General features: G+C 42.1%; 4 protein-coding genes across 6 annotated transcripts; 2 read left to right on the top strand and 2 right to left on the bottom strand.

The window, feature by feature from the left end:
- Nucleotides 1-503: 503 nt before the first annotated feature.
- On the bottom strand, nt 504-1,132 carry RB195_011422 (uncharacterized protein; the record flags this gene model as incomplete). The annotated part of the gene is made up of 4 exons (XM_064192832.1): nt 504-662; nt 754-834; nt 970-1,026; nt 1,115-1,132. 4 exons carry the CDS (start codon nt 1,130-1,132, stop codon nt 504-506), a joined length of 315 nt encoding a protein of 104 aa, XP_064050415.1.
- A 505-nt stretch (nt 1,133-1,637) lies between these two features.
- On the top strand, nt 1,638-9,035 carry RB195_011420 (uncharacterized protein; the record flags this gene model as incomplete). 2 transcript variants are annotated; one of them, XM_064192830.1, is made up of 6 exons in its annotated part: nt 1,638-1,835; nt 2,395-2,473; nt 2,529-2,605; nt 3,052-3,136; nt 8,755-8,874; nt 8,995-9,035. In XM_064192830.1, the coding sequence occupies 6 exons, from the start codon at nt 1,638-1,640 to the stop codon at nt 9,033-9,035; spliced, it is 600 nt and encodes a 199-aa protein (XP_064050412.1). The 2 variants fall into 2 exon arrangements, with proteins under 2 accessions (XP_064050412.1, XP_064050414.1); XM_064192829.1 differs by lacking the exons at nt 2,395-2,473; nt 2,529-2,605; nt 3,052-3,136; nt 8,755-8,874; nt 8,995-9,035 and having other exon boundaries at nt 1,638-1,880.
- Nucleotides 4,395-6,047, top strand: RB195_011421 (uncharacterized protein; the record flags this gene model as incomplete). The annotated part of the gene is made up of 1 exon (XM_064192831.1): nt 4,395-6,047. One exon carries the CDS (start codon nt 4,395-4,397, stop codon nt 6,045-6,047), a length of 1,653 nt encoding a protein of 550 aa, XP_064050413.1.
- Nucleotides 9,036-9,148: 113 nt separating the features above from the next.
- RB195_011419 (uncharacterized protein) lies at nt 9,149-16,721 on the bottom strand (the record flags this gene model as incomplete). 2 transcript variants are annotated; one of them, XM_064192827.1, is made up of 10 exons in its annotated part: nt 9,149-9,313; nt 9,376-9,442; nt 10,536-10,640; nt 10,707-10,837; nt 12,076-12,156; nt 12,227-12,306; nt 13,010-13,146; nt 13,528-13,617; nt 13,702-13,859; nt 16,644-16,721. In XM_064192827.1, 10 exons carry the CDS (start codon nt 16,719-16,721, stop codon nt 9,149-9,151), a joined length of 1,092 nt encoding a protein of 363 aa, XP_064050410.1. The 2 variants fall into 2 exon arrangements, with proteins under 2 accessions (XP_064050410.1, XP_064050411.1); XM_064192828.1 differs by lacking the exons at nt 13,528-13,617; nt 13,702-13,859; nt 16,644-16,721 and having other exon boundaries at nt 13,010-13,154.
- Nucleotides 16,722-17,095: the final 374 nt, after the last annotated feature.

The raw sequence follows: 17,095 nt of genomic DNA, 5'->3' as shown, positions 1-17,095 counted from the left end.
TCGCGCTAAATCACCCCAAAAACCGGCCTCCAAAATGCCTATTCGAACGACGCGAACAAGCAACGCGCCACTGTTGCGCTCCGCCCATCTGCCTGTGACTCATCGTGGCTCTTTATGACGCCCCCATGGGCAATTTGCTTTCTCTTCTCGGTTTTTTCTTATCTCTTTTGTTATTTTTGTGTTTGTATTTGCCTTTTTTTGTATTTCTTTTCTTCCTGCGTCATCGTGCATATGTTTGTGGCTGTCCTTTTTCGTTTTTTCTTGCTATTTCGCTTTCTTTCTTCCTTTACCTTATGTATTATTGTCTGTCGGTTCTTATACTTACTTTTTGCCTCTTTTTTCGTCCTTGCACTTCTGTTTTTCATTATTTCTGCCTTTCCTCCATATGTTTCTTTCCAGATACTTATGTTATTTATGTGGACTGAAAACTGTATGTGTTCATATATGTATGAATGGGAGTATGCGGATCTTGTATTCGGCAAATGCATATAACTGTCTACGTGTCAGGTGTTTGATTTCATAAACGTAGGCACATTTATTTGAGAAGCAACGTCATTACAATTCTGTAACAACATCACAAATAGGAAAGAAAGATGAAGAAGATGAGCGGGATCCAAAGGAGCGAAAGGCGTTTCCACACCGAGGACATAAGGAGTGGAAGACTGAAAAAATGATACTCACTTGTCATGAAAGATAACTCTGTACGAAAATCATGATATCACAAAGGAGAAGAGATAATCATAGAGTACTTACCCTCGAAGTAGAAGAGGTGCGCGTAGTAACAAGAAAGAGAGTAGCAAATAACAGTGGGCAGAGGCGGGAGGCGAAGTGCGACTGAAAAGTAACAGGTAAAAGAAAGCAGAAAGACGAAAAAAAGGAGAAAAGAGGCAAGAGGAAGGCATAAGAACAGACAGAGAACAATAAACACAGTGAAAATACTAGAAACAATCATAAAGTGGCACTACTTACCTTAAAAACAGAATCAATCAGAAAGAATAATTGGCAGAGAGAGAGCGGCGAGAGTATCTGGAAAGAAACATATGGAGGAAAGGCAGAAACAATGAAAAACAGAAGTGCAAGGACGAAAAAAGAGGCAAAAAGTAAGTATAAGAACCGACAGACAATAATACATAAGGTAAAGGAAGAAAGAAAGCGAAATAGCAAGAAAAAACGAAAAAGGACAGCCACAAATATATGCACGATGACGCAGGAAGAAAAGAAATACAAAAAAAGGCAAATACAAACACAAAAATAACAAAAGAGATAAGAAAAAACCGAGAAGAGAAAGCAAATTGCCCATGGGGGCGTCATAAAGAGCCACGATGAGTCACAGGCAGATGGGCGGAGCGCAACACTGGCGCGTTGCTTGTTCGCGCGGTTCGAATAGGCATTTTGGAGGCCGGTTTTTGGGGTGATTTAGCGCGAGATGAGCGGAGCCACCCACTTTTTCGGGGTCTCCCACCTCGATTACCTATACTACATCCCATATCTCTACCACTCCAGATTCGTGGGGTGATGCCTTTAACTTTAACGTCTAACGAACTTGAGACTCCCTGTCTGTGTAAAAGGGGCCTATATTCTCATTTAATAGTGGACTAGAAATATTCTGGACGGCAAATGCTCAGACTAAGCAGGAAATGAGGAAGAAAGCTAGGTCATCAAAGCCTATTTCTGAGACGCCTAAGATGAGCTGTCCTATTTGTGATGAGGGTTTCATGCATCAGGAATGTAAGACTTATCACTGCGAAGACGTCCACAGCAAAAGTGGCGCTAACAGAAAAGCTGAGGAATACACTGCTTTGGTGCTGACATTTGATACGACTGACGAATTCGAGGTTGAGATCGCTATCAGAGTGCCCACTGATCGTACTGAAGATTAACGGATTGTGGTGTTCTCAGCTTCAAGAAGTTTGGAATATTCCAGTACTGTTGAGTGAGCAGTACAAGAAAACTGGCACTTCTTTAAGCCATTTTGTTATGCCTGGAGCTGTTCGCACTCTCTAACATGATTATAAAATGTGATTCTTACATACGGATTGTTAGTTGTTCAGGTAATTCAAGTGTAATCGGGCTGTTACGTATGAGAAGGCGACTATTTCAAGAAATACTTCTACTAAAAAAGATGTCATCAGCTATTCATATTTCACAAATGCCCACGTTGATGCTGTTGACAATGTTGTAGACCTGTTGGTCACGATGGTGAGCCTGCGCTGCTCCGTCTTAGTAAAAATGTCACAAATAGATTTGTCTTACCTCTTATAAACATCCCATGAATTACGTTTTGCGATGCTTCGAAGGGAAAAGAGTCATATAGCTGGAATTTGACAACTAAGTTTGCATTACGCCCTGGTTACCACAACAATAGTGGCAGGAATTCCTTGATGTTCCGTGAAGCAGAGGACAATCCAAGACAGAGGACGAAAATGTGTGTTGGAGGTGGCCGATGACCCAACTGGACGAGTATTTTATGGAAGTAAGATCCTTGAGATAGGACCAAATATATTGTTTTAAAAAGCTCACTTTTCTAGCGACGATCACACCAATACAGTTGAAATGGTTTGGAAAATTTTCGCCACGTAGAATTGCGGTTGACAATATCCACAACGTTACAAGCAACCATCTAAGATTAGCGATTGTTTCAGTAACGGAATACAAATCGCTGCTTTCTGCATGTACAGTTCCACTCTTAAATCTTCACGTTAATAGTATTCAGTGGTTCTGTTCCTCATAAAGGCTCTTCTCCTAAACGGTACAATGAGTACTTTGGATGTGCAGAGGCTCCTTTTAGAAAACATTGTCTTGTCTTATTTCAATACACAACAATTAGTCACTGATGAAGCTCCGTGCCTCCACAGCAGAATTCTAGCAGTATCTCGGAAGAACATACTGAGCTGCAGCACTAATGGGAAATAGACCAAAAATTTAAAAGAAGCGTCACGAAGTTAGTTGCGGTAAAAATTCTTATCTTTATGCAAGTGAAATCATTTTGTTAATAATTTCTATGCTACCTACGCATAAATTCTTCAGGATTACATTTTAAGGCTGTTTAAGGAAGATTTTAGCAACCTTCTTCTCGTCGCTGGCCTTACTTCGTTTGAGTCACGCTTCCCCGTAATACTCGCATTTCTCGAAAGAGGTGAGGCTACAAGGGCAAACAGAAAAGTATATAGATGAACATAGGATCGTTTTGACTTCACTCTAACTTTTCTGGAAAGCCTGTTTCACGAAGAGCCGGTTGGACATCTGCAAACAAAGTTGCTGTGATGGATGCGATGTTGATAAGTGAAAGATACAATTTCCGTCTAGAAAACTTAGGAGTTGGTTTCTTGCTTGACCTTCTGATCAGAGCAGCGGAAGGCTAGGCCTTAGCCGAAATAAGGATGTAAACCTTTCATAAACAATAATTGTTTTCTTTAGTAGAGCCGTACACGAGGTTGTTATAGTCCTTTATTCGTGGCTAACGTTTCGGCAATATCGCCTTCTTCAGAGCCTGAAAGGGGTGAAATCGAACGTGACTAATCCGATCAAACGCCTTATCCGCCCAACAAAGAAAGTCCTACGTTAACCGTTGGGTCTCATAGCTATCCGTGAAAGAAAACATCGTACCTTAGCATCAGCTGACTATCCTGCCACTGCTAGATACCTGATGTGAGGTGACTAGCGCAATCAAATATCAACCTTAAATAAGGCGCGAGTTCCCGCGTAATGGAGAGGCATTCCTCTTTGCGATTCATTTTTGGACTCTTGAAGTGGATCCAAAAAGCCTCCAGAGCCTTGCGCGCCGCAATGCTGGGTTCGCGCGCCAAAATCGTGATCTTAACTTCAAAATCTTCTCCGTTATGACGCCGCACCCTGTGACCACCCAATGCAGTGGAGTCACATGATTTCCTTTTGCCGTCCAGGTGTTCTTTGATTCGAATACATAGTGGTCTAGCTGTTTCTCCTATGTATTCGTCACCACACTGTACACAGCAAATCATATAAACAACACATGAACTCATGCAATCACCCTCGTTGTTATCCGGGCATATTTTACACTCCGGTGTCGTGCAAATACGATCATATAGGCGATTACGAATGAGTATTTGCTTAAGGTTACTAGGGGGGAGCTCCACGATGGTGACAGATTCTTCAAGTTTAGCTTTCCTCAGACACCGCCGAATAGCAGCGCTAACCTCATCGGAAATAAATGGTACACAAAAAGGTACTTTCTCCATACCAGATTTATTTCGGGTTTGTGCTCTTTTTGTGATAGACCGCATAGGTGTGTAGCCGTTACTGACCGCAATTTTCCTAGCAAGCTCGATAGATTCTCGTCTTTCTTCTCTTCCAGTGCAAACGGAGGTGGCCGTGCGAAACATGTTTCGTACTACCGACCTTTTAACTTGTGTGGGATGGGCAAAGCAAAATCAAAAACCATTGAGACTGCCCAGCAGCAGTCTAAAGCGCTTCCGCCTATACCCTTCCCACGTACTTTCTTTAGACAACAGGAACCTAACGCAGTGGTGGATATTAGTATCCGTCTTTTTGCAGATGAACTATTCAACGTTTTAGATCGCTACAGACGGAGAAAGTGTCACCCAAACATCACTCATGAACAGCGCTTAGGCATTAGGGAAGTTCGAGAGCTTGTTAATTCTAAAACTATCAGATTATCCACCAGTGACAAGGGTGGGGAATTTGTAGTCATTCCTCGTCATCTAGACGAAGCCCTCACATTATGTCACCTCCGAGACAGCTCCCTCTATCGCTCTTCCACTGTCGAAGAATTTCTAGCGCAACACCGTAGACTCAATAGGGTATGGATGAGTACCAGCAAATCAACGCAATTACCACCCTCGACTGCGACCCGGCTTAAAACAGAGTTACCTGCGTGTTCTGTCTTGTACCTCCTAATAAAAACTCACAAGCTGAACTCTGATAGTGAACTTGCCTCTGAAGATCCTTCAACGTTCAAGGTAAGACCTATCATAAGCTGCGTAGGAGGTCCCACAGATAGGATCGCTTGGTTCTTAAACGTAGTGTTGGTGCAGCTGTTAAAATTCGTACCAGCCCACCTTACGAACACCCATATGTTTTTGGACCACCTAAAGAACACGCATTTTGATAACTCATGCGTAATGGAGTCTTTCGATGTTACTGCATTGTACACGAACGTCTCCAACGACTCGGCTATGCAGGCAGTTTTTGAGCTTTTAACTGAACACCAGAGCCCTATAAACATGTATGGCTTTTCCGTGGAGCAGTTGATGGTTGTTCTCAGGGAATGTCTCAAATGCACTGTCTTTAGATGGTCGGGCAACTATTTTGCGCAAATCAGGGGTCTTGCCATGGGACAACGGTTGGCGCCAACGCTCGCCATTGCTTTCATGGCTAAGATTGAGGCACCGATTTGGGAAACACGACCTTTGCTATATTGCCGATATATCGACGACTGTTTCCTTGTCTGTTCGTCTCAAGCAGAGATGGACAACTGTTTCAAGATTTTAAATGAGCAGTCGGAGTATATAAAGTTCACTCGGGATAAGCCCAAAGGAGAATGGTTACCCTTCCTTAACGTCCAAGTGCATATTTCAAACAGAACGCACAGGACAAAGTGGTACCGCAAACCCAGTAATAAAAATATCTTAGTTCACTTTCTTTCTGCCCATCCCACACAAGTTAAAAGGTCGGTAGTACGAAACATGTTTCGCACGGCCACCTCCGTTTGCACTGGAAGAGAAGAAAGACGAGAATCTATCGAGCTTGCTAGGAAAATTGCGGTCAGTAACGGCTACACACCTATGCGGTCTATCACAAAAAGAGCACAAACCCGAAATAAATCTGGTATGGAGAAAGTACCTTTTTGTGTACCATTTATTTCCGATGAGGTTAGCGCTGCTATTCGGCGGTGTCTGAGGAAAGCTAAACTTGAAGAATCTGTCACCATCGTGGAGCTCCCCCTAGTAACCTTAAGCAAATACTCATTCGTAATCGCCTATATGATCGTATTTGCACGACACCGGAGTGTAAAATATGCCCGGATAACAACGAGGGTGATTGCATGAGTTCATGTGTTGTTTATATGATTTGCTGTGTACAGTGTGGTGACGAATACATAGGAGAAACAGCTAGACCACTATGTATTCGAATCAAAGAACACCTGGACGGCAAAAGGAAATCATGTGACTCCACTGCATTGGGTGGTCACAGGGTGCGGCGTCATAACGGAGAAGATTTTGAAGTTAAGATCACGATTTTGGCGCGCGAACCCAGCATTGCGGCGCGCAAGGCTCTGGAGGCTTTTTGGATCCACTTCAAGAGTCCAAAAATGAATCGCAAAGAGGAATGCCTCTCCATTACGCGGGAACTCGCGCCTTATTTAAGGTTGATATTTGATTGCGCTAGTCACCTCACATCAGGTATCTAGCAGTGGCAGGATAGTCAGCTGATGCTAAGGTACGATGTTTTCTTTCACGGATAGCTATGAGACCCAACGGTTAACGTAGGACTTTCTTTGTTGGGCGGATAAGGCGTTTGATCGGATTAGTCACGTTCGATTTCACCCCTTTCAGGCTCTGAAGAAGGCGATATTGCCGAAACGTTAGCCACGAATAAAGGACTATAACAACCTCGTGTACGGCTCTACTAAAGAAAACAATTATTGAAGCACTAACATGCCGAGGTTCATCGAAAGTCGCACATGGAGACTTTCATAAACATTTAGACTATGTTCCGAAATGATTTTTGTAGGACCGCGATCGACTCACTTCATCTTCTTTTCGTCTTCAGTAGTCCACTAAATGTAATTGCAGTATTATGTAGATAGATCTTTGAAGACGAATGGAGTACCAGAAAAGGAATAGAAAGTAAAAGAATAAGAATTGGCGGCAAAATATCAAGTGATATACTTCGGCAGATACGCATGCAGCGTAATCGTGTCAGAATTTTCACTGTTTTTGTCTCCCACTTTTGACATTGCACCTACTTGAACAATAGGGTCGAAATTAGCTCTCATTGGTAAGCAGCAAAATTATATGGAGAAGCCTCGGTTGGAGAGCATCCATGTACTTCGGAGTCCAGGAAGGAGACGATACAAGGGAAAACACTCCAAGAAGTCGTGCAAATACAACCTACTCATGGCATACTTCTAGCAGCCTAGGACTAGAAGCAGAAATGAAGTCAAATTGTGCGAGTAGTGTATAGCATAGAATGTGTGAGTGGTGAATAAGTTCCAACCTTCCAAAATTATTTTGTTTTAGAAGTGTACATCATTGGGCGCAGACGTAAATACACTGGTAAATACAGAAGCGATGCAAACGCCTAAGAAAATCTACAATCTTGTTGATCAAGCAGTGAAACTGAAACTGAAGATGTGTCAGTCTTCTACATCCGGCTACTAGATCAGAAATTCTTCCTAGAGCATCCTAGAACAAAATCTAAGCTCATTAAGCCCAAACTTTTCGCTGTAAGTTCCCGATCTTATTTAGGATTTATGTGCTTATTATGTCTAGCATAGCACTGCAGCGCTCCTAATATCCAAGAAAAAAAAGGAAAGGAGCAAAGAGGACAAGTAATGCAAAGAAAGAAAGACACGAAAATTGCACGTCATCCACTTTGATTTGTATATAAATGGTACATGCTGGAACAAGATTTGGGAAGGTGAGCTGACCGAATTTTGTTCCCTTAATCTACACCCGAAGTCCACGTTTTCCGTGGACTTTCCGTACTACTTTAATTTCGTGGTGCTGTTAACCTTCATTCTCTGCATCATTTAAATTTAACTTCATATGCAGGGTTTAATTATCACTCAGAAAAAACTTCAGGCTAGTAAGTGTTACGAAGAAAGAGCATTCAAATGACAGAATGGGCATTTAACAGTAGCTTATCTCATTTTATGGGGATTAGAAGCTACACTATGCAACCAGTAATGCAACCCGCCTATTTTCTAGCGTGCCGATTGTGTAAAGCGTCAAATGGACTCACTGAGGTCAGATTGAATGGATGCGAGTGTTGCTAACACTGCAAGTCCTGACGAATGTTAAGGACAAACTTCTAGAATAAAGGACATATCAGCTTCAAAAAAGGTCATGAAAAAGAACAAAGATTCCTCTTGTTGTTCCCTATGTTGATCCTTGGCTATCCATAGGCAGCGGCTTGAGTAGACACATTTATCTTTTTGTGTGGGGAGTGTTTCTCGAACAGGTATTAAGAAAATTTGGTCTGCCTTATCGGAGACTTCTAAAAACACAAGAGTATCAAACTTACTGATCTTCAATTACTGGACGGAGTAAGCTAGTCGCAAAATTAATCGATAAACAATGTGTAGAAACATTGTTTATCACAAAGAAAATAAGATAATTCTAGGAACGCAGAAATACAGAAAATATCTAGAACTACAAAATGGAGTAACAAAAAAAGTTAAGCAACTGCTAGCGGCTACTCACTATCCTCCTCTACTCCTCCTTATTCTTCTTCACAGCCTGCTCCCTTCAGTAGTGCGCCCGCCTTTCCGGTTAGGTGACGCCATTTCGGCCGGTCATGTGCATGATCATGGCGGATGTCAGTTAGCTCCATGTTACTGAGAATGATGTCAATCCAGGGCTTTTCCTGCCTCCTTTTGATCAGTTTTCGGGTACATTTAGATCGGTACCAATCTCAGGAAAAGGATAAATGTATTCTCGCAGGACGTGACAGAGTCAGAAAAAGTGAATTTGAAGCATCTTCTCGGCTATCGATGAAATACCTAACCTCCACTGGTTTTCTTCGTTGCAGATGACCTCGCCTACTCAGCATACTCACTGTCTATCCCTCACTTCTGTCTTCCTTCACAACAAACGAATAAGAGTTTGAAGGCTACAGAACAACAAATTGTTTGTTATCAAGAATCTTCAAGTAAGTGCCAACCAAGCCTCTCGTCCACCTGGAGTCGATAAATTGGTACCAGAGTTGTATAAGAGGACAAAAACACTGGCTTGACACATCGGCTAGCCCCCGCAAGTCACTGTATTTTAGCCCGGACACACGTTCCTGAACCTCAAACGATTGTGAAGTGAAGTGAACGTGGTGGCGCATACCAAGTGGATTGATTAACGCCGAGCACTTTATCCTTTTATCTTTTATCAAGAATTTTCAAGTAACACATTTTATCCATCTACAAACAATGAAATTATGCACCACAGGAGGTAGATAGATCCGCACAAATGGCCTTATTCAGGGCTGGGACCAAACTAGATAGACTGTCATAGTCGGCGGATAAAGTGAACCCGCTACCATAGCTCAATTGACCAAGTCGTGGAACGTCAAGATTCCTTCCCATTGCAACCAAAATCAGCTGAATAGAAGATCTCACCGCAGATAAGTCAAAAGAATATTATTGCCGGTCAAAGCACATACTTTAGTGTCATCCACGTTATGAATAGTGTGTGCAAACTCTTTAGCTTCGAAGAAATCCTGGTCGTCGCTGAAAAAAAGTAAATCAGAACACTTTTGCAGTTGATTAGTTTTTCTAAAACAGTTGCTGTAGAATTGAGAGTAGTTAAGGAATAAACAAAATTTAATATCACTTTTTTGGATCCAGAAAGAATGATTTAGCCAGTACAACTAGGTGAATTACATACACCTATATTTTTCAAAAAGATAAAAAAGCTAGATATTTTTTAAAAAGCGAAAGCCAAACGGAGACGAGAGGTTGGCTTTTCACATTGTTTTTTGGAACAATGCTGAAATCAAGATCTTGTATGTTGGTATGGTTCTCTATGGCAGTTTTTACCACTCTAAGTATAAACTATTATTTCCATAATTAAATCCCTATTTTGAATATGAGCTAATCCTATGGAGTTAGTATACGGGAAAAATACAAACACTTTAGAAATATTCGTAAAATACGCTACCAAGCTCGTTTTAAAGGCATTACTCCACGAATCTGAGGTGGTGCAGATTTCAGGTGGAGTATTTTTATAATGGATAGTAGATTATGGAGAGGAGGTGATTCCGCCCATTTCTTTCTAATTGCCATGAAAAACGGCCCTGAAGATGCGGCGCCGCACAAGGCTGGCGCGCTCCAGTCGAACTCGTTGTAGAAATAGTGCGCCAGAACGCCTGAAGCCGTATCTTCCGTGCCGTTTTTATGGCAATTAGGAAGAAATGGACGGAATCACCCTCCTCTCCACAATCTACTATTCCTTATGAAAATACTCCACGTGAAATCCGTACCACCTCAGATTCGTGGAGTGATACCTTTAAATGCAGCGCATCACGAAATTGACGCGGTGCGGTGATCCCAGAGAAAACTTAAAGTTCGAGCTATAGATTCCGCAGTTTTTGCTCAGTTTTTAGGGGAACTAAGGAGAATTGAGCAGGGCCACGCTCGCTCCCGTAATCTGCAGTCTGAACATTACGTTTCCCCGAGGATTCTGTACCACGTGAATTCCGTGATGTGCTGCCTTTAATTTTCATTCTTTGCATCTTTTGAATACACCTTGTAGTGTTGATAAGTCCTAGTCAGCGTTTTTTCGTTTTTGTTATCGTTTTCATGTCATAATTAGTGCACTAACTTTGGATTCTGTGGAACAAACGCGATAACGACCTTGCTGATGCCTTCTCTCTCCATATTTTCACTAGAATCAGGACCAACATCTAGCTGAGCGTATTGGAAGATACTGCAAATCCATGTTTTACGGGAAAATTTAAACTACCAGCTTTGTAGCTTTTTTATACAAACATACCATGAGAGATCGGTCTTGTTGTTCTGAGTGACATCAGGGATATATTTTGTCATTCCTAGAATTGTTTGAGTGAGTTTTTGGTTGTCCGGCACATCATCAGCAGCCCAGGCAAGAGCGTAGTCAGCGCTTACCTTAAGACTAGATAATGTACGCCTTAGCACAAATATCAGAACATGTACAACTCTTTCATAAAAGGAAAGCTAGTTCTGAAGTTGGAATTGACAAATCTAATGAGAGCCAGAAATTTATAGCAAGTAGCATCCATTTAATTTTCAAGCATGAGTCACTGCCATCCATGGAAGTAATTTGTTAAGAAAGTGACTAGCTTCTAATTACGACAACTATCTGATTATTTGGAACCAGGAAGGGTGGGTACAATGAGATTGATAAGAGGTTCCTCTGCGGCTGCACAGCCGATGGCTTGAAACCAACCTGGAGCTGACCAACCTTTTCGTCCCTTTGGGGTCGATAAATTGGTACCAGACTCGTGTGAGAGGACAAAAACCCTGATCTGGTACTTCTGCTGGCCCCCGCAAGTCATTGAATAGATTAAGCACAGGCTCGTGAACCTCCACCGATTCTGAGTTGAAGCGAACGCGTTGGCTCAGCCGAAGCGGATTGATTAAAGCAAGACACATCATTCTTTACCCTACACTCTTTCGTACTGCAGCGCAGTGTGTCTGCAAGCGAATGTTACACGTTCAGGTTCGGACCATACCCTCTACGATGTGTTCTCCACGCATACATGTATAGTAGGGTCAAAACGACACGAAGCACGGTGTAGTTGGGTAAGCAGATGCACTCGAAGAGATTCAGTGGAGCGTAGCGCTTAGAGCCGAGGTGGGACCTTTGCTAGCATCATTCTTCGTTGCGGTGTGGTTCTACTTAGATTCCAACAGCTTTCTCCACCGCGTCGTTTCGAGCGCAGCCGCTTACGCAAGTGCATCGTGCTTCATGCAGTTTTGAAGCTAACGTATTTCTTAGTTGATAATCTAACATATTACAGAATCAATTTTTATCGGGGATTTACATTACCCCAGCTATTTCCGTCCCTTATGCTTGAACCACTGGCCTAGTAAACTTCTCAGTGAGGCATAGTAGGGTCAAAACAACATGGTGAGGCATGGTGCAATTGCGTACGCGGTTTCTCTCGAGGCGGTGCGGTGGAGCGTAGCGGTTGGAAGCGTACTGGAACCATCGCAGCAGTTTGCGATGGTCCCACCTCGGCTCCACGCTACTGCGCTCCACCGCGCCGTTTCGAGCGCGTACGCAAATGCACCGCAACTACACTCGTGATTCATGTCGTTTTGACCCGACCATTAATGTAATCCCTTGTCAGCTCCAATTTAGTTTGAGCGCAAATGCTTACCATAAGATTGATTACAACTCTAATTTTGTTTAGAGCAACATTCCATGTTGGAGTCAGAACGTTGGCTACAAACTGCAGTTGCTGAAAATATTAAAAGGGAATTATACAGCCAGTTGGGGCTACGGAATTGCAGGTGGCACGATGAGCGCACTTTGACAAAGTTGTCCTGTGTACCGACTGTTGAGAAACCGCTCAGCATTAGTACGATATCTCGATCGCATGGACTCGCAGCTGAAATATTGTGTATAGGTGGATTTTTGCAGCACAGCTTGTTCTCGAAGGAGCAGCAAAGCAAAAGGAGCAAAAAGATCGGAAAATAAGAAAATAAACATATAAATAAGTAATTAAAAACAGATAGACATAAATAAATAATTGAGAACAAATGAATATAAAAAAAATAATAAGTAGTAATAGTAATAAAAGCAGGACTGATGAAACATAAAGTTTGCTATAAAGAGATGCCTGTGTGATGACGCTAAATAATTAGAAAAAGGAAATAAATATAAATACAATTGAGCAAAAAAATAAATATAAACAAATAAATAATAGTAATAATAATAAAAGCAAGACTGATGAAGCAAAAAGTTCGCTATAAAGACACGCCTAAATGAATGCATATATACTACCGAAGAAGATCTTCAAAAATTGCAATTAACCTCTTACATCCAAGTGACCGAAGGAAATCCAAACTGAAAAATTAGTGGATGTTAACGTCAATCAAAGTGAGGTTAGAAAATCATCTCTATTTTTGCAGAGTAGCTACGAGAACTGCTGAAGAAGAATCAGACAAATGGGCGCAAAAGAAGTCGTGTTGATCTTGTGTGTAAAATACGTCTCATTCCTTTTATTTTCTTTTCTTTCCCTATTTTTTAAGGATTTTTTTTTTTACTTTTTCAGAGCATTCTAAAAGTAAACGTAGCTGACAAAAACTTACTGTACACTGAATCGTATATAAATTGGAATCCTGTTTGTTGAACAATAGGATCAGACTGAAAGGTGACCAGAGCGTATCTCTGAGTTGTCGTATAGGTCCCATTCGGAACGAGTATTCCAGTGTTTGGACCGCCGAATCTAAGCATACACAACCGTTGTAGGACTTACTGAACAATCATATTAAATCAGATAGATAAAAGTTACTATAAGTATGGGAAGATCATCTAAAACGGCAGATCAGTTATAGTAGGATCAAAACGAAGTGAAGCTTGGTGCAGTTGCGTAAACGGCTGCGCTACAAGCGATGCGGTGAGCATAGCAGTCAGGGACAAGGTGGGACCTTCGCCAGCATCATTCTTCGCTGTAATTCGCGATGGTTCCACCTCCATTCCAACCTCTATCTCCACCTTTTCGAGCGCAGCCGCTTACGCAACTGAACCATGCTTAATTTCGCTTTGACCCGACTTTAAGAAAAATGCAAATATTCAGAAAATCTTGTGTTGTTGTCAATGCGCTTACTGTACTAGCTTCGGGCTCCTTTGATCTCTTCCATCATAGATTGTAACATAATCACAGCATGATTCCAAGTCAAAATGTGTGAAATTGAACCTTAACGAAGGAAGTTGGAAGAAATGTCGAAAAACTCAAAAAAAAAAAGAACTGGCAATCTTTTGCAGCATTTATCCACCTCACCTCAATAACTTGCCAGGTTCTGCGGTTATATAGTAGTAACATTCTGTGTTCGGTGGATACTGATTCGGATAGTACGGAGAAGAAATCACGCCCTCATAGTAAAAATCGTTATTTTCAGGACATCCAGTGTAAGCGAGTTTCCCAGAGTTGATGGGATTCTGGAAGATGAAGAGCAGTAATGGCGTTCATACGGAGTTCAGCCGAAACGTTCGGTAGTGTGACGTTGACGACTGCACGAGTAACGCTGAGGTGAAAGCACTGAGTGCCTTGTAGCCCGAATGCCAAAGAACACAAAGAAGTTGTGCGTGGACCCTATTGTGCAAACATGAATTTTGGACCAATCATGAATTTTGAATGAATTTTGAGCAGTTGATTTCAGCACGATTTTTTTTAGTCATTTTGGATTTATTTCGCGAAAATTCCAGTCCAGACTCTCTTTTAAACTGTCTTGTCGATGATGCCATTTACGGTTACCTTCAATCGATACCAGTATGGCTTGCAATTTTGACTGACGGTCGGAGCCGCGCGTGGCCACAAAGTTGTTTACGTCTAGAAATTCTTCATGCAGATTTTATTGTTCCTCATATGGCTGGATAAATGGATGCCGTTCCCGAAATATTAGTAAGAGGAGCGGAAATTGCATTGCATCACAATCTGACAGGACGGGTGTAGCGCATTTGGTAAGAGGTCCGCTGTGGGCGCACGATCGATGGTTCGAAACCGCCTCAGTGCCAACCAAGCCCTTCATCTCTGCGGAGGTGACGAACTGGTACCAGACTTGTCTGGAAGGGTAAAAACGAAATACATCGGTTGGCCTCCACATGTTATTATATAGACCAACACGAGTTCTAAAAAATTCTTAACGATTCCGAATTGCAGTGAAACGCTTTGGCGCATTCCAAGCGGATAAATAGGCCAGGAGCTTTATCCTTCATCCTTTTTTTACTATTTTTTAGGCACGTAGTGACCAATATTCCGAGGAAACAGGGCGTTCACTTTGTATTCAGGTTGAAGAACGTCATGACAACGTCGAGATATATTTATATCCCACATTTAGATATGTGACCTGCTGGGAATGTGTTGAACTGGGTGGTCGTACGCGGTCTGCTGCGCACGTTCTGTCGCTGCAGCGACACACACTCTCTGTCCCTCCTCCTTGCTCCAATCGATCGAATCATATTGCGCTCACCTGGTTGAACACATTCGATGACGAGTACAAGTTGTATATTAAAGGCATCACCCCACGAATCTGAGGTGGTACGGATTTCAGGTGGAGTATTCGTATACGAGATCGTAGATTATGGAGAGAGAGGTGATTCCGTCCATTTCTTCCTAATTGCCGTAAAAAAAAACGGCCCGAAAGATGCGGCGCCGCACAAGGCTGGCGCGCTCCAATCGAACTCGTTGTAGAAATGGTGCGTCAGAACGCCTGAAGCCGTATCTTCCGTGCCGTTTTTTCCGTATCACCTCAGATTCGTGAGGTGATGCCTTTAATAGTTGTTAATAATTATTAACATAGCTATTATTATTAACTTGAGGTAAGTACTAATTAAAATGTTGTTCGTTGAGTATGCAATTTGTCTGAATGCTTTCTGTACGGATGAGGCTTGTAGGGCGATGAAGGATTCCAGAGAATAAATCAGCGCTTATGGGTTTCACTTTTCCAAGGTCTGATGAGTGCGATAAAATACCGAAACGTCAGCTATTAAATGAAGATCGCTACCATTCTTAGCTACAGCACATGCAAATCAGTAAAAGACTTACATAGTGGGGTCAAAAGGACACGAAACACGGTGCAATTGCGTACGCGGCTTCTCTCGAGGCGTAGCGGTTAGGAGCGTACTGGAACCATCGCTGCAATTTGCGATGGCCCCACCTCGGTTCCAACCGCTGCCTCCACCGCGCCGTTTCGAGCGCGTACGCAAACGCACCGTGCTTCATGTGGTTTTGACTCGACTATAGGTGCATTTCTGCATTTCGTAACTGCGAGAGCATCCACAACCTTGCTCTCTCCGGAATTTCAAGATTTTTTAGTGACTACATTCACCATTAAACTCGTTCTCGATATGGTTGAAAACGCAAATTGCTTATGTTATCAAATCTGAACTCGCTGCAGGAGAAGATCGTAGCAGCTAGACAGTCATTCAATCTATTTCTTCAAAAAAAACAAATCCATTTGACATTTTACTCTGCCAAGGTTCATTGAAAGTCGAACGTTTCGATTACAAATCGATAAGTCCATCCTTATTAAAAGTTAGGACTCATGTTACATGAGTTATTGAAGTTATTAGCCATGTCACGGTCAACAGAGTGATGGGTACTCTGACAGGCAACTGCAGAAGTAGTACTTCTGAAAATTTCACTAAATATTCGGCTCTAAGCTTTTGTAGATCTCTCGTTTTTCAGGAGTAGATGCTTTTACTTGCGTTACAACATAAAAAACAGCTGTTTATTTATTTCTTTATACATTTGAGCTGTAGTTGTTAGAAACTGAGAAATTTGTACTCTCTTCTATATGAGAGAAGAAAACGTGTTCCAGTACTTAAAGGCATCACTCCACGAATCTGAGGTGGTACGGATTTCAGGTGGAGTAATCGTATACGGGATCGCAGATTATGGAGAGGGGGTGATTCCGTCCATTTCTTCCTAATTGCCGTAAAAAAACGGCCCGGAAGATGCGGCTTCGAGCGCTCCGGTGCGCTATTTTCTACAACGAGTTCGATTGGAGCGCGCCAGCTTTGTGCATGCGCCACATCTTCCGGACCGTTTTTCACGGCAATTAGTAAGAAATGGACGGAATCACCCACCTCTCCATAATCTACTATCCCGTATACGAATACTCCACCTGAAATCCATACCACCTCAGGTTCGTGGGGTGATGACTTTAAGGGAAAGTAAATAAGACATATAACTCCAGGGATTATTCCGAAAAACTGACGAACCTTCGCAATCCTCCGAACATCTCCTCTTGTAGGCAAAATGCCTTGAATCAATGCGAACAGAACAAAGGTAGCGAGCATGGAACTGTCTTATCGCGATATTCCCGCGAAATTTGTAGTTTTCTTCTTCGGGGAGCGCTGATAGCAACTCGGCTTGAAACTTGCTCTTTTCGTGGGATTATTTTAGCGTAAGTTCTTCTAAAAGCCATGGTCATAATGATGCAACATATTTGTCCTAAAATTATGGTCTTGCATCAGAAAGACCCCCGTTTGTTTGCGAAAAAATGATCAATTATGTATGTAGTTTAATAATACACTATTTTGACTTTTTGTTTACTCTTATGGATTTATTTTTAACTCGGAAAATCCTATGTTATACTAATTTACTGACAATTTTGTTGCTTTGTTCCCTCATCAAAACAAGGATGCTGCTTTTTTTTATCGTCTCATGGATT

The sequence above is a fragment of the Necator americanus genome, chromosome III (genome assembly GCF_031761385.1).
Source record: "Necator americanus strain Aroian chromosome III, whole genome shotgun sequence".
Classification (NCBI taxonomy): Eukaryota; Metazoa; Nematoda; class Chromadorea; order Rhabditida; family Ancylostomatidae; genus Necator; species Necator americanus.
This window is presented reverse-complemented; position numbering and strand designations above follow the sequence as displayed.